The sequence below is a fragment of the Myxocyprinus asiaticus genome, chromosome 7 (genome assembly GCF_019703515.2).
Source record: "Myxocyprinus asiaticus isolate MX2 ecotype Aquarium Trade chromosome 7, UBuf_Myxa_2, whole genome shotgun sequence".
NCBI classification, from domain to species: domain Eukaryota; kingdom Metazoa; phylum Chordata; class Actinopteri; order Cypriniformes; family Catostomidae; genus Myxocyprinus; species Myxocyprinus asiaticus.
In genome coordinates, this window is record NC_059350.1 from 52,310,364 (window position 1) to 52,336,772 (window position 26,409).

General features: G+C 39.1%; 1 protein-coding gene across 1 annotated transcript in view; it reads right to left on the bottom strand.

Annotated features, from left to right (window-relative positions):
- si:dkeyp-9d4.3 (caskin-1) overlaps positions 1 to 26,409 on the bottom strand; it is an 80,672-nt gene that overhangs the window by 47,870 nt on the left and 6,393 nt on the right. The window contains exons 2-3 of the mRNA XM_051703669.1: positions 2,739 to 2,790; positions 342 to 439 (exon numbers count right to left, since the gene is read on the bottom strand). Coding sequence (XP_051559629.1) covers positions 342 to 439; positions 2,739 to 2,790 — 150 coding nt within the window. The remainder of the gene's footprint in view (positions 1 to 341; positions 440 to 2,738; positions 2,791 to 26,409) is intronic.

Below are 26,409 nucleotides of genomic sequence, written 5' to 3' on the forward strand. Positions count from 1 at the left end.
TAGACCCATTAATGTATGTACCAAATCATTTGTTTCTATTTTTATTTTTCTTAAGGAATTTTAGGAGAACCCACAAGGACAAAGTTGAGCTATGAAAGAGCAACCTCTGTGCAATAAGGTTAGGTTTAGGGGTAGGGTTAGGGTTAAGGGATAGAATCTATAATTCTTACAGTATAAAAATCATTATGTCTATGGAAAGTCCTCATAAGGATAGCTGCACCAACATGTATGTGTGTGTGTGTGTGCGTGCGTGCGTGCGTGCGTGTGTGTGTGTGTGTGTGTGTGTGTGTGTGTAAATGGGACTCTGCATATGGGTACCCTGTATATGGGTGTGTTTGCACCTTTTTGGTCTTTGATGTCAACAACGGCTTGCGACTCTATCAACAGTGCGATTAGCTCCACGTTACCATTAAGAGCAGCATGATGCAGGGCAGACAACCTATAAAACACAAGCACAAACAAACACACAATTCATTACTCATTTCTTGGACCATGTAGAATTTTAACATTTTCTGCATTGATTGTAGGGTGAAATCTACAGAATTCTGCATAAAACATTTTAACTCTTCTATTGTCTTTTTATAACATTTTTGACCCAGGACAGGTAAAGAATACTTTATAAATACTGCATAAACTTTTGGTGCTGGAACCAAACATTGTGATTTTGATATGACCATCAAAACAAACAAAATAAAAAACAAAATATGTTTTTATATATAATTGTTTAAGAGAAATAACAATTTAAACAAATTGTTCCTTCCACTGTCTTAACAGGTCAATTTTGACTTATATGGAAAGAACCAAATGTTACCTTTCACCTTCGGACTTTCTGGATGTTATACAGCTATAAATATTTTTTTTGTACATCTATGAATCAAATTTGACCTAAAAAAATTCTCATATTTAGCCCCTAGTACCATACTGTTCTCTAGCTCCACCACCTGCTCCACTGGGTACTGCAACTTTCCCACAAGTTGCATACTTTCTTCCACACAAACAGAGTATTTTTTTTTGACAGTTTTGAGCAGTTAATATGTTAGTTAATAAGTTTACCCATCATAATGTTATATGATAGGGTACAATAAATTGTTAGCTAGCAAGCAAAAGAAGAAAAGAAAAAAAAATATGATGTGTTGCAGAGGAGAAAAATATTTTTATTTAGAGAAAACAACAACTAAACAAAAAATCTGTCACAGTGCAGTTCAGGGCTTCCATACCATTGTACACTAATCAAGAATTGATGCATTTTGAATGGTTTTTAATATGGATCAAAAATGACCCAAAGGACAAAAGGAGGGTGCGGTTTCTTAAGACAATAGGACGGTTAAATATGACAAGATGTGTCAAATGAATATGAAAGAATTACATTCTTATTGGTGTTATCAAAACTGTTCAAATGTTACCTTTAAATAATTATTTAAATTTTCACTTTTAAAATCCAATTTTATTAAGAAAGAAATAAAACTGTCACACAAGGGGAGGGGATGTGTAGGAATTTGTGAGTGACTTGTGTTATTATTCTGCCGAAGTTCTAGGCCTATTTACTTCTAGGCATATTCCTAATATCTTATTCATAATAGCCTGATATATTTCTTCACAATACCCTTATAATAATATCTATTTGCTTATTTCCAGCCCCATTGCTTAAAAACTCATGCATATCTTTTTAGAGAGTCCCTAATCAGACTTAATTTCAGCTCAACTCTGCCTCTTCGCTCCGATCCCTAACTGTCTAACTGAGCAGGAGGCTATGACCTACTTCCATGAGTAAGAGCTTTTTCTCTGTCAGAGCCCCAAGCCACATGCGCACACACACACACACACACACACACACACACACACACACACACACACTCACTTTCTTTCAATCTCTCTCTCTCTCCCTAATTCTCTGGTACATTGCTGCATTCTAAAAACTACACACCTTTGCTTTAGCATTATATTTGGAGACACTACAACAAAACATATATTCTATGCTAAAATCATCATCATATCTGACTGGCCATCTTTTAATTCTGGGTGTATGTGCTTATTAATGTGCTTATAAATTATAAATATATGGTCAAGTAACCATGTAAAACAAATATTCATTTAAAGTGATACATTTTTTTTTAATTTATTATTATTACTAATAATATGGGTATCACTTTTTAATAACTGTAAAGTAGTTAAATAAACTAATACAGTACAGTACAATAAACATAATAATCTGTTAAGCTTTGTTTAATGTAATAATGTGGATTATTGTTCATGTTATTATACTGTAAGTTAACTTTAACTTTGAAGTATTTTTATTTGTGTACCATAATGTGTAGTGACTGTTTTTTCTACCAAGAAATATAAACTGAAATGATCTCGAGAGAAAGCACCACAGCCAGAAATAAAGACAGAAAAAATTGACATTATATATTATTATGGGAAAACTCTGCAAACTGTAAACACTTGTGACTGATTAAGAATAATTAGTTTCATTGACAGTTGTGTAAATGGATAATGCACATTTTCTCACACATTTGTAAATATTTTTGAGTTAATTTAGAGTGAATATTGTCTAAAATAACTGTTAAATATATAATGTAAATATCAGCATCATTTCAGCTATCACCCACCCTGCTCTCTAGATGTATAGATTTTTCTAGTTCATTGAAAAACCCATAACACTTGACCATTACTTACAATAATGAGAACTGAATTGATTCACATCATAAGTGAGCATGTGTGTTATATATGAAACTCACCCGTCTGTGTCCTGGAAGTTCACATTCACCTTCTTAGCAGCACCTAGGAGCTCTACAAGTGAAAAGAAAGTTTGTAATTCAACAATGAGTATTAATCAAAGAGAATAGTGAAGGAATTTTTCCATTTACTGTAGTTGACCAAACTGACACATTTTATAAACACATAAACTTTGTTTGAGGGTAAGTGTGCTGTTACTTTTCTTAGCAACATAACTTACCATTTTCGCAGACAATAATGATGATGTTAAAAATGGAATTAGACTGGGAATGACAGAAAAAGGAATGTACTGAATTGAAAATTAAAGAAATTCAACACTGGCGATGGCATTATGGAAAAGTTTCTGTGAAGGTGTTCTTCTTGGGTTAGACAATAAAATGAAAGAAAATTCTAGAAATATAATGAAATATTATTATTTTAAATATACATTTTAATTCATTAAAAAAAATAATATAAAACATATCAAGCATTTACTTTAAATGTTTCTGGAAATACACATTATGCTGTGCTGTACATTTTAAGGGTCAAACAAAAACTAAAAAAATGAAAAAATTACACTTACAGCAGTTATATAAATGTTTTGAATTTCATATGTTAAATATACAATTCAGAAATTCTCAAATCAGTTCTCAATGGCACAAAAAAACCTAATTCCATCCGTTTTGTTGAACTTTTATTCTAACATAGATTGCATACTTTGAAGCAGAATCTTAATTAGGAGGTAAAAAATATTATTTCCCCATCATGTTTATATCCAACAGCACTAAGGTCAGAGTTTCCATTCACTGAACTCCAGAAAAAGTGTTTAATCACAGCTGGTTATAAGTCACACATATGCACAACAACATATCAAAATTCTAATCAAAAACATTACAGTTTATTTAGTATATTATATTGTGGTTATACGTCTATCAAATGTTTATGCCTTGATATATTTAATCTCAAGATTTATAAGCAGTGTGTGTGTGTGTGTGTGTGCGTGTGCGTGTGCGTGCGTGCGTGCGTGTGTGTGTGTGTGTGCATGCTAAATAAAAGTGGTCCAGATGGCAGCCTTCTACCCGGGTGAGACAGACAGATAGAGAGAATGGGGGACAGGGAAAAGAGAGAGAGAGAGAGAGAGAGAGAGAGAGAGAGACATTTAGAATTATGGAAAATTACACTAAGTGGTAAAAACAAACAATGTGTTTGTGTGTATGCTGTTCATTTGACCTTAATAACTGTCTTATTTTAGTAAACATGCTTAAGAAGCTATTCAGTATGTGTAAATTATGTTATTATTCATACTCGCTGATCACAGCCTAATCAATTATGCTTATGCCTTGGTAATGTTAAAATTACTTAATTTGCCTATTCATCTTAATCTCTTGAAAACTGTAAATTAATTAATATGTAATTATTACACCTTTAATATGAAACAATGAATTAAGCATCTCATTTTCAACCCTGCACACATATATAGACATTATACTAAGACAAGCTTGCAGACATTTAATCAAACACTATGGAAAGACATAAGAAAAAATGCAAATTACCATTTCCATGATGACTCAACATCACTTTGTTGTTAATTAGAGAATCTGATAAAAAATACCATGGCAACGCCTCACCTGGAGTTGCTATGGAATGTCTCTCTGGTAACTGCAGTGATGGTATCATGATAAATGAGGAAGTTTATACATTGTGTATACATTCACAAACAGCTTCACATACAGTCGCACACCATGAGGTGTTTTGGAACTCAAGACATAATCCTTCCAACTGATAAATTATTCATACCATTATAATTGGTGCCTGTTGCTATGGTAACCTTGACCTTAAACCATGACAATAACAATCAGTGTAGCCCAGTATCTGCTACACACACACATACACACACACACTCACACACAAAATCTACTATGCTTTAAACATTGTTTAAAGGAATATTCTGGGTACAAGTTAAGCTCAATTGTCAGCACTTCTGGCATAGTGCTGATTAACATAAAAATTATTTTAACTTGTCCCTCCTTTAAAAAAAAAAGGTTTAGGGTTTACGGTTTATGGCTTAATTTACAACAAAGTTATAAAATTTGATAACTCTACACAGAAAATGTTAGTAAGTGATTTTATCACATTAAAATCATGTTAACACACATATTTTTTATGTCTTGTGGTTATATTTTTGAAAACGTGAGTATTTTAACGTTTACAGATTGGCTCCATTCACTTCCATTGTACATGCCTCAGTGTAACCCAGATGTTTGCCTTTTTTTGTTTTAAGAAAAGGAGGTGCAAGTTAAAATTAATTTTTATGTTAATCAACATTATTCCACAAATGCTGTAGATTGAGCTTAACTTGTATTGAATCCGGAATACTCCTTTAATATTTATTCTCTCCATGGATCCTCTTTCAATAATGCTTTTACTCATTCTGTCCATTTGCAGCATTATACTCCAAGAAAACAGCAAAATAACCATCTGGAGTGTTCCAGATTGTTCAAGACTTGGAAATCTACAAAATGTTAAAGGTTAAGATGATATAATCCATCATCTGATGTAACAAAATGCTGATATTACATTTCTCCTTAAAGGAATATTTTGTGTTCAATACAAGTTACGCTTAATCTACAGCACTTGTTGCATAATGTTGATTACTACAAAAATTCATTTTCACTTGTCCTTCCTTTTCTTAAAAATAAAAGCAAAAATCGAGGTTACAGTGAGACCAATCTGTAAATGTTAAAGTACTCACTTTTTCAAAAGTATAGCCACAAACAATAAGTATTGTCACGTAAACAATATGCGTTTTAACATGTTTGTGTGATAAAATGTCTCTGTAAAATGTTCTATGTAAAGTTATATCCAATTTTACAACTTCGTAGCCATGAAGACGTAATGCCGTAAACCCTAAAACAACCATAAAAACTATGATTTAAACAACTTTACAGCTCAAATAATACACAAGAATAATAAATGTAGAATTTAAGAATTTTAGCAGAAGAATTTTATAAAATTATAAGGTTAACTTTTCTGCCTTTAAACCCTTCAAAAATTGGCTTCATTGTCTTCTATTGCAAATGCTGCACTGTAACCTTGATTTGTGATTTTTGTTTTAAAGAAAAGAAGGGACGAGTCAATATTTTTCTTTTTTTTTTGTGGTAATCAATATTATGCCACAAATGCTGTCAGTTGAGCTTAACTTGTATTAACCCCGGGATATTACTTTAAGTACAGTCTAACATAACACTTTAAAAAGACATGTTTGACATTATATTGGCGTACAGTTTATGAATTTGAAATCAAAATTAAACTTCTGTGGCTCTTAGTCCATGTCTATTAGCTTTGAGACCATATATATGTGTTCTCATTAACGTTAGGTTAAAATGTGTGAAATGGATTTTGGGAGATGCTAGCTGTAGGGCATAGAAGTCATTTGGTGTGGTTTCACTTTAAAGTTCCACTGAAGTTTCTTCTGAGTAATTGTTTGCACCTGTGTTCTGCCTTATTTAACTCTCACCCTGTTATTTTGCACTGTCAGTACTTGGCATTAACTCAGTGTTGAGTGTGGTTCACTTGAGTAAAAGCTTCGATTTAAAAGGTACACTCAGTAATTTGTCCTCATTAGAAAAAGTTTCATATTTAAAGACTGAATAGTAGGCCAACTTCTGACAAATGTGTTTAAAATTAGATAAAGACTCCAGTCATAACAACAAACATAATATACATATCAAAGACACAACACAGCAATAGAGCCTAAGACAATATGCTGATTGGACAATAGCATAGTCCAAAGTGGTGATAGTCCAATCAGCATGTTCCCGATCCTCCAGTCCAAACAGAATGAGAGGAAAAATAAACTGCACACGCATTTTATTTGTGGAGAAATTAAACAAAAAGAACAATGATGCAGACAAACGGCAGGACCTCAAGCAGCCAACGCACACACATGATGGTCACAGTGACTACACCACAAAATACCTCAGTGACCATCCAAGACACAGCCGCAAGCACTGAACTGAAGCAGAGAGTGTGTAGACGAATAGAAAGTAAACAAAATGTGAACAAAAATCTCTACACTGTAAGAAAATTCCTGTTAAGTTTATGGTAAAAAAAACAAAAAAATGCCAGCTGTGGTTGCCAGAAATCCACATTTCAGACTTTACGGGATGTAATTCTGATATTTTACAGTCCATTACCGTCATTTATATAATTAAATAATAAACTTAATATTTTAACCTTCTGAAACTGTAAAAGTCTGTTTTTCGCTTTATAATGTATTGTTAATCACCATAGAAATTACAAAAGGGCATATGATGACATGAAGTTCATCAATAGAGGCCCTTCCTGGAGCAATGACCAATAAATATGTAGAGACAGTGCTCAGCGTCACTCACACAAACACTAAACACCGTCAGGGTAACACATGAGAAATTAAAATAACATAATAAACATTAAATATAAAACTACATCAAATATAACACAGAATACCCCAATGTACATAACTGATGTTAAAAATAAGAAGAAACATAACTATTCCCATAAAATATAATGAAATGAACAGGGTCATGCAGGGAATTCTGGGAGCGCACGATTATTGTTTTTTACCGTAATTTTAACAATAATTTACCGTACAAAGTTCATGTACTCTCTTATTAAACATAATATACATTTTTACTGTTAATTATACAGAAAATCATTATTTTTACATTTTAAAAAATTTCTTTTTTTTTTACAAAATTTTACCATAAAACTACATGTATTGTATTAAATATATTAAACATTTTTACCATATATTTTAAGGTAACTACCTGTTAACCAATTAAACATTTTTTACTGTAGAATTTTTACATTTTTTTTTTACCGTTAACATTTTTTACAGTGGTGTGAAACAGCAGCAGTTAATAAACAACCTTAATGCATCCACAGCATCCACTGTGACGATTTTCGGTATGCACAGATTTCAGCTGAAAACATTTTGACCTACTGTTGCCAAATTCACGGTAAGATCAGTCTGAATCTGAACAGGTGCCTATACTGCATTCTAAAGTTTACTGCGTAAATGAGAACGCTCCTGTCTTCTGCTTTAATTAAATTCCAACAGGGCTTAATACTTTGCACACTTCCGAGTTGGCATCATCTGTGTTTTAACCTCTTGAGAGCAATCCTGTAATCCTTCAAATACTAAGCTTGTTAAAACATCCTGTTTTGTATCAAGCCTTTTTTGCAGTTGGATCCACCAAATCCAGTCCTGCCCAATAGCCTAGAGGTTAATTACCAACACTCTCACCCTGTGTTCACATTTAGTAGCCATTGCGTTTTGTATGTCACAGTGTTTAATCTACAGGCCTCAAGAAAAGGATAATCATTACATTAAAGGCAGCAGTTTTCAAGCCGATATACTGTACTTCATTCTCTTGATGTAATCAATTCATTGACAGCCTGTGACAGAAGCACCTAGCCAAGCATGTGACTGACACCAGCTCCACAATCAGAGATCAATACTAAAGCAAATACACAGCCCTATATGCTCTCACTAGATCCAAATTACATAATGTATCGGTTTATCAATAATTCACTGTAATTCACCCGCTAAGGTTTACAATAGAAACATATGTACAAATACATGTATTCTGTAATCTGTAGTGGAATACGTTTTAAAAGTAACTCTCCCAACCCTGGGTCCAATGGCATTAAACAGAGAGGATTTACTGAGGACAGGGGATTGTCACATGAAATAGCTTTAAGGTAAATCTCAAAAGAGACAATTAGGAAAGTAAAAATATTTAATATTCAATAAAAAAATCATGTTTGATTTTCCTTGACTAAGGAAATTATTTTAGCTAACCCCACCTAGCCCTAACCATAACCCTACCTAACCCCTAACCTTATCTAAATTACTGATTAAGTTAGGTGTTTAACCCAAACCCTAACATTCAGGACATCTTGAAATCAACAATAATTAAAAGACGAGGGTATTTATATGCAGTGTCGGGGAGTAATGGAATACATGTAACAGGATTACGTATTTAAAATACAAAATATAAGTAACTGTATTCCACTACAGATACAATTTAAATCATTGGTAATTAGAATACAGTTACATTCAAAAAGTATTTTGATTACTGAAGAGATTACTTTGCATTTTATTGTCATTTGTTTCATTTAATATTTAGTCCTTTCAGATGGAAAACATTTATACATATAAATGATGCGATCCAAAGTGCATTTGAACAGCGGTGAAACACTTTGCTGTGAAGCACATGGGCTGTGTGAAACATTACATGTTAATGTAAAGTTAACTTGCTATGTTGTTTGGCAACCAGCCAACAGATAGTCTAAATGAACAATATTACTTGGCAGAAGAATAGTTTATATCAATTATTAATATGAATACTGCATACTATTTATATGATATGATTAATATGAAAAGTTTTTTATTGTTGTACTTTTGCCGCCATTTTATAAAAGCAATATGACTCTCGAGGCTGCGCATAACAGTTTTTTACAATGACTTTACCAAGATTTAGGGGGTTTTCATCACTTATTGCTTTATTAGATGCTCAATGATCCCTCTCGGTTCAAGTTTCAAACATTCCAGTGTGATACAACATAAATCTGTCAAGCTCACTGATACTGATGCAGGACTATGTGATGGGACGAACACATAGCAGTACTTACAGAGCGTAAAATCCCCTGCAGGGACTGGCTAAGACTTATCCAGCCTTATTGCTTAGAAAGATAGTGAAGGACACAAGTTATACATTATCTAAGAGCTATTCTTCACATCTCTGAATGAACCATGAAGCAGCAAACCATTCATGGAACTGACACTGACATTAACACTCCCAATGCAGGAATAAGATTAGTGTTTCTCAAGTGTACTCCCCAAGAATAAATGAAAAGAGTGTTGAAATTTATAGAGCAGATCAGGTTTACTCTAGAGACCTGATATGCTTTATAAACATTACAAATGGCAAACGGAAGGCAGATGTTGTTTGTTTTGGTTTTAAACTTATGAAAAATGGTTAAAAATCAAGCAAATTTATTTGTGGAAAATACACAACCTCAGCTATACAGTCAACAACAAAAACTGGAATCGAATGGCATATACTCCATACTTAAGAGGATATGTGTATTGTGTGTTTTACGATGGTGAAAATGATCATATCCCACCTTAATATGCAGAGTTAACTATGAGAAGGTCATGTGTAGGTTAATTTCACCTAAAGTGTAACACTGTGGCTCTGTGGCACTATCAGAACATTGATCAGTTTGTTTAAGTGTCCCAACGAGGGACTACACACTTCGGATTTAAGTGTAAATTAATACTGGATGATATTGGAGAATCCAAACAAATAATTCAGGAAGTACACATACAGTAATGAAAGCATTCTGCCATGCTTGTTTAAAAAAAAAAAAAACTCATTTAATCTCTGCTCTGAAGCATAATCTAGGACGAGCACAGTAATCTGAACAAAACACACACACATTCATCGTCTCCCTCCCCCGTTCTCAGTCCCAAACCCACAGCTATAATTATAGTTCCCTGTCTGTCACTCACTCGATGTTTTGTCAATGTAGTGACACTAGGGGTTCGCTCTTGAGAGCCCCAATCACCTTTGCTTTATTCAGAAAAGGCCAATGAAAATTGGTGATTCAGACTTGCTCTTCAGAGCCGAGTGCATGTGTGTGCTCGTCCCGTCACCTTGCTGTTGCCGCTGGAATTACGGCACGTATCAGCGGTCACCCTCGCACAGTCGAGTGTTATGCTTCCCCTGGGCGCTTCGGCGGCTTAGTCCACAGGTATAAAAGAGTATATTCAAAAGAGTATATTTTCTCTAAAAGAGCTCACACAAACGATTGCCGCCTTTTTAAAGATGTCCTTTTGCCTTTGTGCTACTGGGTGTGGCTGTTATCTCTCCCCACCGAATGGTCACGAAATCTATCTCGAGTGCTTGGGTCGCCAGCACGCCGTGGCAGCTTTTGTGGATGGGTCATGTTTTCACTGTGAGAACTTGCCCATGAGAACGTTGCGGTCGCAGCTCTCTTCATTCTTCGTGAAGCAGAGAGCCACCACGGCTGCTTCCCGACCCAGTCCATCCTGCGTTGAAACTCAGGTGGCTGGGTCGGTGAGCACTGTGGGCGATTTGTATGTGGATATGGGAGTTTCTCTGCTGGCTCAGTCCCTGCGGACCTCCCATCCCCCAGCACGCTCGTTCTGCCCGGTAGAGTTCACGAGCGAGGCAGGGTGGATTTAATGTCTCGTTCGTGGCTCGCGACGAGGATAAGTTATCGGTCACAGCATCAGAGGGTGGGTTCCTGCTTTCGGAAGTCTACTGAGCTACCGCTTTTGGGCGGTAGAGCTCAGGACAAAGCGGACGCTGAGTTGGCAGCCATGCTTGCCCAGGCGGCTGCGAACATCAGGCTTGAGTGGAACCCTCCACCCCGCCCTGAGCGCTCGTGGCTGGATGATTGGTTTCTGGGCTCCGTGCCTTTCTTCCCGGAAGTGCACGAGGAGCTCACAAAGTCATGGAAGGTGCCTTTCTCCACCCGTACACGCTTCGCGAGCTCGTCCACCCTGACTACCCTCGACAGTGGGGCAGCCAAGGGATATGTCGAGCTTCCCCAGGTCGAGCGTGTCGTGGCGGTACCTGGAGGAGTGTTTTCTTCGTCGTTAGTGGTGAAGGCTTACAATGCCGTGGGTCAGGCCACCTCTGCCTTGCACGCCATGGCCATCCTGCAGCTTCACCAGGCCAAGGCGCTTAAAGATCTGCACGAGGGTAGGACCGACCCAGGGCTCATGCAGAAACTGCGCACCACGACCAACCTTGCTCTATGAGCAACGAATGTCACGGCGCGCGCCCTGGGTCAGATAATGTCCACTTTGGTGGTCCAAGAGCGACACCTGTGGCTCAACCTTGCGGAGATGCGTGACACCAAGAAGGTCCATTTCTCGATGCGCCCGTCTACCAAGGGGGGCTCTTTGGCGATACTGTCGAGGACTTCGCAAATCAGTTTTCGACGGTGAAGAAGCAGATGGAGGCCATTAAACACATCTGCCTCTCACCCCGGCTCCCCCACCATAGGAGCCCACGCGCCGGCCTCTGAGAAGAAGATTCTCCCGCAGGAAGGCGGCACCGCCTGCCCATCAGCCAGCCTCCAAGAACCCCGAATGGGCTTCAAAGCGGCCCTGGGACAGGCGACCCAGGGACGAGGTTGCTGACTCTGACTGGCCTGACCCAGGAAAGCGTACGGCTCCACTCCCACCCCTGGGCCAGCACGAGGTGAGTACCCTCACAACGTCACCAGGTGCCTTCTGGGCCATGGCACCCAGTTTGTCAGTAAAAGAGCAGTTTACTCGTTCCCTGGGTCATTCTCCAATGCTCAGCCCTTCCGGCCCTCGTGCTCGCGACGGCCAGGCGCTGAAAGTATTTACAGTCAATGAGTAGGACGCGAGTATCTCGCATTCCCTTGTTCTCCGTCGAAAGAAAGCCAGCAAACAGGTAGGTGCGGCGGTTCTTGGGGACGCTCGCCCGCCCCAGCCACCGGCCACCGTTGAGGGCTAGCGGGGCAGCATGCCTCTCCTGGATGATCTTCCCAGTGGGGCGTCTACTCAGCTTCACTGCGAACCACCCACCCCGGGCGTGATAAAACCAATCGTCCCCAGTGCTGTTAGCGCAGAGGCTGGAAGCCTGGTTAGCGCTTTCCAGCCCGTCGCGATGGCTCATCAGGACGTCATGGCTACGCGATCCAGTTCGCCAGACGGCCACCCAGGTTCTGGCGAAGGGAGCGATAGAGCACGTCCCCTTAACCGAGTCGCACAAGAGCTTTTACAGCCCTTATTTTATCATGCCCAAGCAAGGGGGGGTTGCGCCCAATTCTGGATCTGCGTGCCTTGAACAAGGCCTTACACAGGATTCCATTCAAGATCTTGATGCAGAAGCGCATCCTGGCATCAGTACGACATCAGGATTGGTTCGCGGCCATTGACGTGAAGGACGCGTACATTCACGTATTGGTCCTTCCTCGACACAGACCCTTTCATCGGTTTGCTTTTGAGGGACAAGCACACCAGTACAAGGTCCTCCCTTTCGGTCTGTCCCTGTCTCCTCGCATCTTTACCAAAGTCGCAGAGGCTGCCCTGACCCCGCTAAGGGAGAAGGGCATTCACATCCTCAATTATCTCGATGACTGGCTGATCCTAGCTCACTCGTGAGACCTATTGTGCACACAGGGACCTTGTGCTTCACCACCCCGACTGACTGGGGTTTGAAGTCAACTGGGAAAAGAGCAAGCTCTCCCCTGCGCAGAGCATCACTTTTCTCGGTATGGAGTTGAACTCGGTCACCATGATGGCACACCTTATAAACGAGCATGCACAGTCGGTGCTGGCCTGCCTGAAAACCTTCGGGCGGAAGGTAGTGGTGCCATTGACAAAAATTTCAGAGGCTCCTGGGGCATATGGCATCCTCAGCGGCGGTACTCCCCCTCAGGTTGATGTATATGAGACCGCTCCAGCACTGACTACAGACTCGAGTCCCGAGGTGGGCATGGCGCCATGGCACCCAGCATGTGACTATCATGCCACGGTGCCGCCATACTTTCAGCCCTTGGTCAGATATGGCATTTCTATGGGCAGGGGTTCCCTTAGAACAGGTCTCGAGGCACGTCGTGGTTATGACGGATGCCTTGAATTCAGGCTGGGACACCGTGTGCAATGGGCAGGCAGTATCGGGGCTCTGGACAGGGCCCCGCCTGCAACAGCACATCAACTGCCTAGAGTTGCTGGCAGTATCGCTGGTCCTGCGGAGGCTTCAGCCGTTGATTCAGGGCAAGCACGTGTTGGTCTGGATGGACAACACAGTGATGGTAGCATACATAAACTTCACATCGCATGTCGCAACTTGCCCTCTGCCTCCTCCTTTGGAATCAGCAGACATTGAAGTCTCTGTGAGCCACTCACCTCCCGGGCATCCTCAACCGTGCAGCGGATGCACTCTCATGACAGGTAACACTCCGCGGAGAGTGGAGGCTCCACCCCTGCACAGTCCAGCTAATTTGGGAGAGATTCGAGTAGGCACAGGTGGACCTGATCACCTCCCGAGAGTCCTCTCATTGCCCCCTTTGGTACTCCCTGTCTGAGGCTCCCCTTGGCATGGATGCCTTGGAGCACAGCTGGCCTTGGGGGCTGCACATGTACGCGTTTCCCTCAGTGAGCCTTGTTGCACAGATGTTGTGCAAAGTCAAGGAGTATGGGCAGCAAGTCCTGATGGTTGCGCTGTACTGGCCCAACCGGCTTGGTTCTCAGACCTGATGCTCCTGGCAGTAGCCCCTCCCTGGCGTATTCCCCTGAGGCAGGACCTTCTCACTCAGGGGCTGGACACACTCCGGCACCCACAGCTAGACCTCTGGAACCTCCATGTCTGGCTGCTGGACGGGACACAGAAGACCTAGCAGGCCTTCCGCCAGCGGTGATAGACATGATCACTCAGGCCAGAGCCCCCTCCACGAGGCGGCTGTATGCTCTGAAGTGGTGTCTCTTTGCAAATTGGTGTTCTTCCCGCAGGGAAGATCCATAGAGATGTGCGGCCGGGTCTGTATTGTCCTACCTACAGGAGGGGCTGAAGAGACTGTTGTCTCCCTCCACCCTTAAGGTGTACATGTCTACTATAACAGCGTATCACGATACACTGGATGGGAGACCCTCACGGCAGCATGACCTGATCACCAGGTTCCTCAAGGGCACAAGGAGATTTAATCCCCCTAGGCCGCTCCTGATTCCCTCTTGGGATCTCTCTGTGGTCCTACCTGCCTTACAGAGAGCCCCTGGAGCAGGCCGAGCTCAGCACTTTGTCACTGAAGACGGCCCTCCTGGTGGTGCTCACTTCTATCAAGAAGGTTGGGGACCTGCAGGAGCTCTCTGTCACCAGTGAATACCTGGAGTTCCGGCTACATGCCCAAAGTTCCCACCACTCCCTTTTGGGATCAGGTGGTGAACCTGCAAGCGCTCCCTTCAGAGGAGGAAGACCCAGTCTCGTCGTTGCTGTGTCCATTTCGCACCCTGCGCATGCAGAGCTTTAGATGCTCGGAGCAGCTCTTTGTCTGTTTTGGAGGGCAGCAAAAGGGGAAGCTGTCTCAAACAGAGGCTGGCCCATTGGAATGTGGATGCCATTTCTCTGGCTTTCCAATCATGAGAACTGCCGTGCCCTTTGGGAGTCCAAGTGCACTCAACTAGAGGTGTTGCGTCCTCCTGGGCACTGGCGAGGGGCGCCTCTCTAACAGACATATGCAGAACAGTGGGTTGGGCTACACCCAATACCTTTGTGAGGTTCTACAACCCGCGCATAGAACCGGTTTCGACCCGAGTGTTACGGGGTAACAACATGTAGGCCAGGCAGCCGGTCGTGTGTATCGCTTGCATTTGCGCCTTTCCCCTTTCGAGGTGATATTGTGTGCTATCTTGTCCATAACAGTTCCCCGCAACTGGTGAACACTCTTTAATTTCTTAAACACTATTCGGTGACGAACTCGATGGAGGATTAACATCGCCAGGCCCAGTACTCGTGGTATGCCCCTTTTCAGGTGAGCCTGCGTACTTGGACTCAGTGCTCCATATGTGGTGATTTCCCCCTTGGTAATCCTGTATGATGCATTTCCACTGTTCGGTTTCCCTTCAGGTGAACCCTGTGTTTCCCCTCGACAGAGCTTCGGCCTTTTCTGAATAAATCAAAGGTGATTGGGGCTCTCAAGAGCGAACCCCTAGTATCACTACATCAACACAACATCTCGTTCCATCCATCAGGGAACAGAGGTTACATCAGTAACCAAGAAGATACTGTTTTTAATATAATTTAAGATGAACCGAAAGTGACACACTATACATTTTACAAATTGTAAACACGCTCAAGATATACAGCGACACACTATGCTCCCACTGAATTCTAAGTTATATTTGTGGTCTTTGTGTCATAGCAAATATACCAGTCTCTTCAATACCACCAAAAACCAAAGTGCACGTATTTACACACACACACCCACATAAACCCTCAACATCCCTTACCATCATCTAACCATGTACAGTTTAAAGCAGCATAGCCTGAAGCTTGAGCAAGCTGACTGTGAAAAGAAAATGTGTGTGTGTGAGAGAGAGAGAGAGAGAGAGAGAGAGAGAAAGAGAGTGAGAGAACAATAATTTTCTTCCACTAGTTTAGCCTCACATGTTTTACCTGTGACTCACTGTTTTTACACTAGACTCTAGAAAACTATGTGTGAGGGAACCCATAGGAAAGAATAATCACAAACGAGATCTCTTTAATATGTCAGTTGTTTCTCATAGACTGCAATGAGTTAAAATAAAGAGCAAATTGGGACTTTTAATTCTCCTGCTATTTTTTCAGTACTTGAGTTAGACATAACTGAGAAACCACTAAGTCTCCTGAGCTATGAATGACCAATATTTAAGCAATAAAAATATAATAAAGATGAATTAAGTTTCAGTATGCACGTTATGATATAATCGCTTTGCCTGCTGAAAGACATTAAGGATGCAAAATAATTTCAGACCTCACAACGAATTTCGGCAAAAGGATATGATGGCACGGTCAAATACTTTTGTTTTTAATAAATAATACATCCCAAATAATAACACATTCAAAATGTTAAAATTTACCATCTAGTCCATTTTCCCGCAACTTTGCAAACCATGCAGCTTTTTGAAAGTTTGTTCTTTGAATTCAGATAGGTCAATCTGTGACATTTAGAACTTCTATTGGTCAAATGTGTTTCTTTTCACTATATAAATTTGCACATCAGAGTTAACCAAACTTGAAATTTGGTATGCAGCGGATGATGGCACTTCTTCGCAAGTGCTTGCGTTTCCGGTCTCAAGCATTTGCATGCATGGAAAAGAAAAAGCACTAAGTCTAGTGTGACTTTTAACCCTTCCTTCATCTTGAGAAACATTCAGACCCATTTAGAACCATTTTAAAAATGGGTCAAAATGACCTGCATCACCAAGGAAGGGTTAAATGCCTAACTTTCTATTAATGTAGTAAATTTTCTTTAAACTTTTTAAAACTTAATTTTTTTAAAAATATTTTTTTAATTATAGTTTGAAGTACAAAGTTATAATAACATGAAAAATTGACAGCACACCTAAAGCTACAATTATCTACAATACAAATTTGCATGTAGACTTGAAAGTGGTTGTAGCTGAATTAAGTGTAGAACACTGCAGATTTGGGGAAGAATTGCAAGTGTGTGTTTTCCATGCATTTAAATAAAAATTAAACATTAGCCTTTATAATCTTAATTTTTAAACAACATAATTTGAAAATGGGGCCTCAGAGCTGCCTGTGAACTGCTCCCATCTCTAGTATAGCAAGAAGATTGTGGTCATGGTCCTCTAGTCATTTCTTGCCACCTTAGGAGGGATTACCCCACCATCAAACACACACAGACACATAGATGAGACAATCTTTGGTGTTGAGGATAAAACAGGATAGTGCAATATGTCGATGCCCAGATGCACCCCCACAAAGACATACAGCACTGCCAAAGCCGATACAGATGTTCAGCATTGCCATGGTAACTAAATTGACAAGTTCTATGTATAATAGTTTTTAAGTATAAAGTCTCCACACACACAAACAACAGATCAGATCAGCTTGGCCCACTAGTGGCTGAAATAAACAACAGTTAAGTGAAACGATCTGCAAAATGATCCCCCCTAGCCTTAGTCCTAAAATACCAAACAAAATCAGAAATAGCAAAAGATATCTCAAAATAATGATTAAATAAAAACAATTCTTAAGACTTAAATTGTTGCAAGAGTGAAGGTTGCTTATACCCTTTGAATTCAATTGAACTGAACTGAATTTAATGTGAACTGAATTCTTTAGCGGTTAATGAAGAAATTAAACTTTAATTCTGTGAAACCATTGGCTTTCCTTCATGTAATAATTCTCTCACAAAACTTATTTCTATGTAGTCCACATCAATTGCCGACCCAGCCGTAAACCTTTAAACATCACCATTATCTGGCAACAGACACAAGACCACAGCAACTACAAAAATAATTATTTAACAGTTTGAATTTTTTTTTCATGATTTCCTAAATCCTGAATTTTATAAGCCTGTAAAATTCTCAAAAGAATTTAAGACTATAAATAAATACAATTATACAGTATATAATATAATCTAAATAAATACATTTCCAGATTTTCTGTTCCACTTAAAGCAAAACAGATCCCAATAGATGTCGAAGATAATAGATTCCAAATCTCAAATCAATGGATCACTACTCCCAAGGTGCTTAAATGCATCTACAAAACCCTCTACAGCTTTATAAAGTGACATGGGTAAAATTAGCATGTCATCGTACTGAAAGCCTGCCTTGTCTTGTCAAAGACAAGACCTGAGAAGCAAAACACAATGCTGCAAAACCTGTGATGCTCAGACTCCAGTTGACCTGCCATGACTTTTGTAACAACTTTCTACACATCAAAAGCAATTGGCTTCCAAATCAGGTACTAGACTACACACACTTTGTAGGAATTGTTGTTGCTGCCTATTGTGCAGGAAATGTAGCCTATGCATGGTGTTTTCTGTTTAAACCTATAATTCAGTGAGTCTAAGCTATTATTATGCCATTGTCACTATTTTTCACTGCCAAGAAACTTGTCCTAAGTTACCCTTTTATGTATTCTCAGTAGTTGAAAATTAAGGTGAAAAGAAGGTTTATGTGTGCAATTTTTTTCAGTGCTAAAATATTTTCTTCTTTCACAGCTTAATGTACACTAAATTGCACAGTCTGAGACAGACTGATCACATTCCCTGCATTCCAAACGGGATAAATCAGCCTCCGAAAGGCACTTAGAAGGGAGAACAAACATGGCCGCCATGTTTATCCAAACCGAAGTGCTCACATAGCTGCTTCGAAGAGCCCTTCAAAACGAACATTTCTGTGGTGTTCAACTAATGGGCACTTCACTGGCAAGCGGATCAGAACCGGACCATACGTCATAAATCTGCAGGTTTGCCAAGTTTGATGTAAATAAAACTAGCTGCAACTGCAAACACGCTCTGGTTTTTGCAACATAAACACGTGGCATTCCTTCATCTACTAGGTTTATAAAAGCTTTGAATTATTATAATGAACTTTTTAAAACATTTTATCCCTCTTGCTGTCTTTTTGAAATGGCTATTGCTTGTGTTATTTTACTGTAAATTCGCTTGATCTGAATCAGTATTATAATAAAGGAGCTGAAATAAAACAAGCAGACAGAGTGGCATTTTATTTATTTAATGATTAAACATGTTCTGTACATTTGTTTACTAGTTCTTTTTAAAAATATTTTTTAATACTTTTATTTTCGGTTTGCATTCTGAAAGTACAGTAGTTAATAGTGAGGCAAAATCATGTGTAAATATTTCTGATTATGTGCAACTGATGTTCATTAGCGTCAGTCTTGTGCGACATTAACAGCGCCTCCTTTGGCTTGGATAGATGACGTTAAAGTGTGTCCGCATGACCGATATTTTTGAGCCCTACACCTCCAAAGCTCTCACTCTGGAGGGTAAACCCTTTTGAAGGGTTCAGGGCATAGGGATGAGCCCTTCAGAATGTAACGTACCCATTGTTTATTTGGTAACAACAGTTTGAACGTTTTGCGGCTGAAATCGGTCTGTTTACTGAAATTCGAATCACTGCCCCCAGTGGCCAAAGCTGCTAATAGTGAGACAAAATCATGTGTAAATATTTCTGATTATGTGCAACTGATGTTCATTAGCGTCAGCCTTGTGTGAAGGTGACAGCGGCTCCTTTGCCTTGGTTAGATGATGTTGAAGTGCATTCCAAATGGCCGATATTTTTGAGCCCTACACCTCCAAAGCTCTCACTCTGGAGAGTAAACCCTTTTGAAGTGATTAGGGCATAGGGATGAGCCCTTCGGAATGGAAAGCACCCATTGTTTATTTAGCAACAACAGGTTGAAAGTTTTGCAGCTGAAATCAGTCTGTGTTTATTGAAATTCAAATCACTGCCCCAGTGCTCGAAGCTGGAAGTGTTGTTGATCTTATGGTCCCGTGTGAGCTTCAGTTTCCGGTAGTGCCAAAAGTAAATTGTATTGGGTTAAACTGTCAGTCCTCATTCCCAAATGAGCATGAATAACATCAGTGAGGACACCTTAATTTCAAGCTTATAAATAAATGTTAATTCATTTATGTATTGATTCATGTAATAGTAAAAGCTATTGTAAATAAACAGTTCACAGCATCAAAATGAGTGCGTAAAAAGATGTTATAAGCAGCTCTGTTCACTTATATTAATGTTATATGGTGTACAATTTCTCTTTTCAAGTGACTGTGATAATAATTTTTCTTTATTCTGATTCACAGTCTCTACATTTTTCAATCAAATTACTGTATACTTTAACTATTTCTGTTAAAACGTTAGATAAATATGCCTTACAATGTCACTCTTCATTCCTGCCCAATTAATTGCAGAATGGGTAATATTTATGCAGAGCTTGTCAGAGCAAATGACCGTAACCGGTTACTGATAATAGGTGTCATTTGTGGATTTTCAAAGCACTAAGTATTAAACTTAGTGCACACAGCCCTGCTAATTACCAAGTTCAAATATCATTTGGAGGGCCCCTGGCAATGAGGAGGCCCTAGGCAATTGCCTAGTCTGCCTGTAGCTAGCGCCGGCCCTGCTCTCACATTTGCTTTTTATGACACTATAGCTTAGGTTAAGGTTTAAGGTTTAGGTTAGGGAGGTAGGTTTTGCTGATTTAAAACTCGATAGAACATTAACCTTAAAAACCTCATCTTTTTGGCAGAACATTTAACTCGCTTTTAGTGCCACACAGTGGACAACTTACCTCGTCGTAATACGTGTCCTGAAACAAGTAATATAATTTGGCCATAATGTTCATCAGGTCAGGCTGGAATAATGTGTACAAACTGCGTTTAACGCAGATTTAACTGATTTGCATAATTCCTTTATACCGTTATTATAACTTTGCACGTTATACTGTTATCTTGGCTGATTATAAACTTACTAGCAGACTACACTCAAAAGAAAGATGTTTGCTGCTTGTTCAGTTAACTTAATTAAAATGAACTAAAGCCACACAATCCAAGAACATTTTGTCAAAACTTGATTTTATTGTGTTTTATCCATTTAAATTTGTAAATGTGGAAGTTTACTTAATCCATTTGAGTTGGGATTACATAATACTTTTTGTGGTATTACTCTAGCATTGATGAAACTGGGCAGGGTATTTCCATTTCCCATTATGCTTTGCATGGGACTCAATAGGAAGAGTAAATGTTAAAAATAAGAGTTATTTTATGTGTTTTTGTGCAAGATGACTATAAAGGGGGATACTTGTTAGTGTTTTGCTATGCTGAGATTTAGGATAGTTTCTGTTATGTTGGAGATTTGGTGGTTCACCAAAATGAGGTAACAATGAGGACAGGTAGATATCAGACTTTCAATTGGTTGCTCGCTTCATTGAGCAAATGCTGCGTTAACCATAAAATAGTTACTAAACTACATTTTGTAGTGCTTCCATCCAGCATATACAGGTGCATCTCAATAAATTAGAATGTCGTGGAAAAGTTCATTTATTTCAGTAATTCAACTCAAATTGTGAAACTCGTGTATTAAATAAATTCAGTGCACACAGACTGAAGTAGTTTAAGTCTTTGGTTCTTTTAATTGTGATGATTTTGGCTCACATTTAACAGAAACCCACCAATTCACTATCTCAAAAAATTAGAATACATCATAAGACCAATAAAACAAACATTTTTAGTGAATTGTTGGCCTTCTGGAAAGTATGTTCATTTACTGTATATGTACTCAGTACTTGGTAGGGGCTCCTTTTGCTTTAATTACTGCCTCAATTCAGCGTGGCATGGAGGTGATCAGTTTGTGGCACTGCTGAGGTGGTATGGAAGCCCAGGTTTCTTTGACAGTGGCCTTCAGCTCATCTGCATTTTTTGGTCTCTTGTTTCTCATTTTCCTTCTTGACAATACCCCATAGATTCTCTATGGGGTTCAGGTCTGGTGAGTTTGCTGGCCAGTCAAGCACACCAACACCATGGTCATTTAACCAACTTTTGGTGCTTTTGGCAGTGTGGGCAGGTGCCAAATCCTGCTGGAAAATGAAATCAGCATCTTTAAAAAGCTGGTCAGCAGAAGGAAGCATGAAGTGCTCCAAAATTTCTTGGTAAATGGGTGCAGTGACTTTGGTTTTCAAAAAACACAATGGACCAACACCAGCAGATGACATTGCACCCCAAATCATCACAGACTGTGGAAACTTAACACTGGACTTCAAGCAACTTGGACTATGAGCTTCTCCACCCTTCCTCCAGACTCTAGGACCTTGGTTTCCAAATGAAATACAAAACTTGCTCTCATCTGAAAAGAGGACTTTGGAACACTGGGCAACAGTCCAGTTCTTCTTCTCCTTAGCCCAGGTAAGACGCCCTGACGTTGTCTGTGGTTCAGGAGTGGCTTAACAAGAGGAATACGACAACTGTAGCCAAATTCCTTGACACGTCTGTGTGTGGTGGCTCTTGATGCCTTGACCCCAGCCTCAGTCCATTCCTTGTGAAGTTCACCCAAATTCTTGAATCGATTTTGTTTGACAATCATAAGGCTGCGGTTCTCTCGGTTGGTTGTGCATCTTTTTCTTCCACACTTTTTCCTTCCACTCAACTTTCTGTTAACATGCTTGGATACAGCACTCTGTGAACAGCCAGCTTCTTTGGCAATGAATGTTTGTGGCTTACCCTCCTTGTGAAGGGTGTCAATGATTGTCTTCTGGACAACTGTCAGATCAGCAGTCTTCCCCATGATTGTGTAGCCTAGTGAACCAAACTGAGAGACCATTTTGAAGGCTCAGGAAACCTTTGCAGGTGTTTTGAGTTGATTAGCTGATTGGCATGTCACCATATTCTAATTTTTTGAGATAGTGAATTGGTGGGTTTTTGTTAAATGTGAACCAAAATCATCACAATTAAAAGAACCAAAGACTTAAACTACTTCAGTCTGTGTGCACTGAATTTATTTAATACACGAGTTTCACAGTTTGAGTTGAATTACTGAAATAAATGAACTTTTCCACAACATTCTAATTTATTGAGATGCACCTGTATTTAGCATGCTAACACAACTTTCACTAGTTAGTACATAAATAAAAGAGATTTATTTGAGTTATATTGACAAGTCTAATTTTGTTGGGTTTACACAGTTCAACTAGGTTCTTTCTACACAAAGTGTTTGTGTTAAGATTACATAGTCATTTTAAGCTAAGAAAACTCATTTCAATCACGTGAAACCACTGTCTACAACTGAATCAAGTTCAGCCAAAGAGCTGTATTTTTGAGTGTATTACATGTTACAAGATGGCCTTGACCCTGACACCATCGAGCCAACATTTCCAGAGAGACCTATAGACATAAAAATTATTTATCTTTGCCCTCACAACCATCACTCACATAAAATAGAGCTAGCAAATGCTGGAATGTGGTACTACTCTGTAGTTGATTCTGATATTAGGTACATGGGTACAAACATAATAAATAAATAAATAAATAAATATTGCACCAAAACCATGAAAATGGCCAGCCATCACTTATAAATGAAAAGCCTGCACTCTTTGATGAGAGTATGGAGGATGTAAGATTCTTGTATTGGTTTAAAGTTGAGGCTTTTTTCACTATTATGTGCAGTGATAGGAATGCTTTATTTTACAAATCACAGATTTAATAAGCACACAAACACACAAAGAGGGGCTAAAGGACATTTACAACCATGCTGATAAAATATTCAAGGGACTTACAGAGGTTAAGCACCTTTCTCAAGGACACAAGGGCTGCGATCAAATGAATTGCCCTGTGCAGGAATCTATGTCACCCTGTTCATAGTCTAGATTTCTAACCACTGCACCACAAACACTTGGCCTTGTACATAAAGATGAATCTTGTGATTCACATTACTCAGCTCCACATTTGGTCTCAGGTCCATTGAAACCTCATTGTCTGGGAAAATTACAGTCCAACCAATCAGTGTCAACTTCAGCTGGGGACGAATCAGTTTGTGTTTACAATGTGAAGTGCTGACACTGTCAACTACGAAAACCACGGCCAAGGAAATGATCACAAAACCCACTATAGCACTGGGTTTTAAAGATCAGACAGATAAAAATTAATTGAGAGAGTTGGATCACAACTCTAATTCTTAAATTTAGGCCTTTAACTTATGTGTTTGGTTTATGGACATGAATGGTACCTCAAACTGTACGGTTTGTTGAGAAAATGTGTGCTTGAAAATGGACTTTGAATATCAGAGACTTGGGGTGGGCTCTTAGGACTTAGGCCAGTATGCAACCACCACAACCACCCTATACACCACCCAGCAACCATAGAGCATCACACTGAAACCCTTAGGACACCTTAGCAACTGCAATAGCATCGCCCTGGCAACCACCCACGACATCCTAGCATCATGGTGGCAAATTTTTAATGGGCAAGCACCACTCAGGTTTATTCTGAAATTTAAAATAGTTTCAATTGGGATGAATAACTGTGCATTTTCAATATATCTCAGTACTAGTCTAAAAATGCACAACATGATCTCATTCATTCTCCTTCAGGGTGAGCTAATTGTTTGCTTCTCTCCCTCTCACTCTTCCTTTTTCTGTGAGTGCACTGATGTTCATGGCTGGTTGAGCTGATGTGTTCTGGCATTTTCTCTTCGCTGGTTTGGAAATGTCCAGCTTACACCAAACACATTGTGGAGAGATGAGGCCTTAAGAGGATGCACTGGGAGATAAAATGATACACACAGATCAAATAAGCTCATATTAAAAATTGTAAAAGTAGTCCAAATGTATCACAAAAAAATATACATAAAAAAAAAAAAGAAACACTTGGTAATGCCTATTTTTGGATAATCCAGTGAACTGAATATTTTATGTACTTCCGCTGATTTGATTATTCTCTATTTCTATTTGGAACTTGATAGATGCAAATGAAAAGATAAGATTATTCATAACAACTAAATACTGTAGGTCAGGCATCAGTGCAAATCCAGCTTCACATCATGAAACATGAGTTAAAAACAAAGCACTAAAACTAATATTATATAAAAAGGATAGTTTGACTAAATTTTGGTTGTAAAATAGCTGATATACACAAGTGACCGCACATCAGTTGAATTCTCTATTAATATGGCAAGTTGTGACATTGTCCTCCAAATTGTTTGCTCTACTATATAGTTGATAGTCCTATTAAATAGATGTTACCAAAATTACATCTATTGTATAGTATATCTAAGTAAATTCTAGATTTCAAATGACCGTACTGTAAAATCATTACAACTGCTGTTATATGCAGTCAAACACCTGGCCCAATTAGATTTTTTTTATCTTCAAAGACCTTTGGAAAACATGTGGAAATGAGTGTCAGATATACACTTAAAATAGGTCAGATACTGTATGGCAACTCAATAAGCAAACCTGTTCCAGTCTTCTGTTTTTGAGAATCATTACTGCTATGAACAAACATTTCTGAATTACTTTCATTTTCCCTTATTTTCCATCTGTTCTGCTACTTGAATTAACCTATCATTGGCATGTCATTCACAAAAGATTTGGGCTAACATAATAAATAAATAATTATTTCACATTCTCAATATCAAGCCAGCACAAGCCAGTGAGTCCAGTCCATTATACTTACACATGTGCAGTTGTTCCCTAAAGGAGCTATTTCAACTTGTTCTGACCCTTAAAAAAGTACTTTGATTAGTGTAACCTAATATATTCAGGTTGATTCAATCATATTAAATAATAGTTTGACTTTCACAGGAGAAGTATCTAAAAGGCTGACCGACAGCTATTTACTTCCTTATTCTCTATTCTGATTCCATTAACAGGTGCTTGAGGTGCCCTGGTGTCAACAATCAGTGGTTAATTGTTCTTGCAAGAACAACATTTAATTACTCTAGAACAGGAGAAGGAAATTCACTGAAGAAGCAGTGTCTTCACATCTGCCAATCCACATGCTGCTTCAGCTAAACATTATTTAAAGGGGTCATGAAATGCTCTTTTTTATATATATAGTTTTATTATATTTCCTCCACTGATAATGTTAGTAAAGTACATTTTTGTTTTTGTTTTTTTGTTTTTTTTGCACTAAAACAGTCATAAGTTAATAATATATGATCATTTTTCACCCTGTCTCTGGCCCTAAATCTGAAACGTTCAATTTTGGCCTAAGCACTTCCTTAAAACTTCAATGTAAATGCCCACTGTTCTGATTGGGTAACATCGTGCAGCTCCTCAAATACAGCCATATTTGAAACTCAATCGGAAGAGAAAGAACAAGCTCCACAACATTTTAAAACTAAATTTCAGGGGTTACACATAATGCGCATCCAACACATTGCATCCAAATATATTAAACTGTTCATCTCAAGCACAACTGTTAACACTCACACCCTGTCTACAATGGACGCGAGAGGCGTGTCACATCAAAAGCAATAGAACCCATTATAATCAATGATGCTGTGTACACTGGAAGCATCCGTTGTGGCGCATCGCAGTGCACCGACAGTAAACGGATATCCCGTTCCATTTTGCAATGTATGCGCTGGTGCTACTACTGCCAACAACA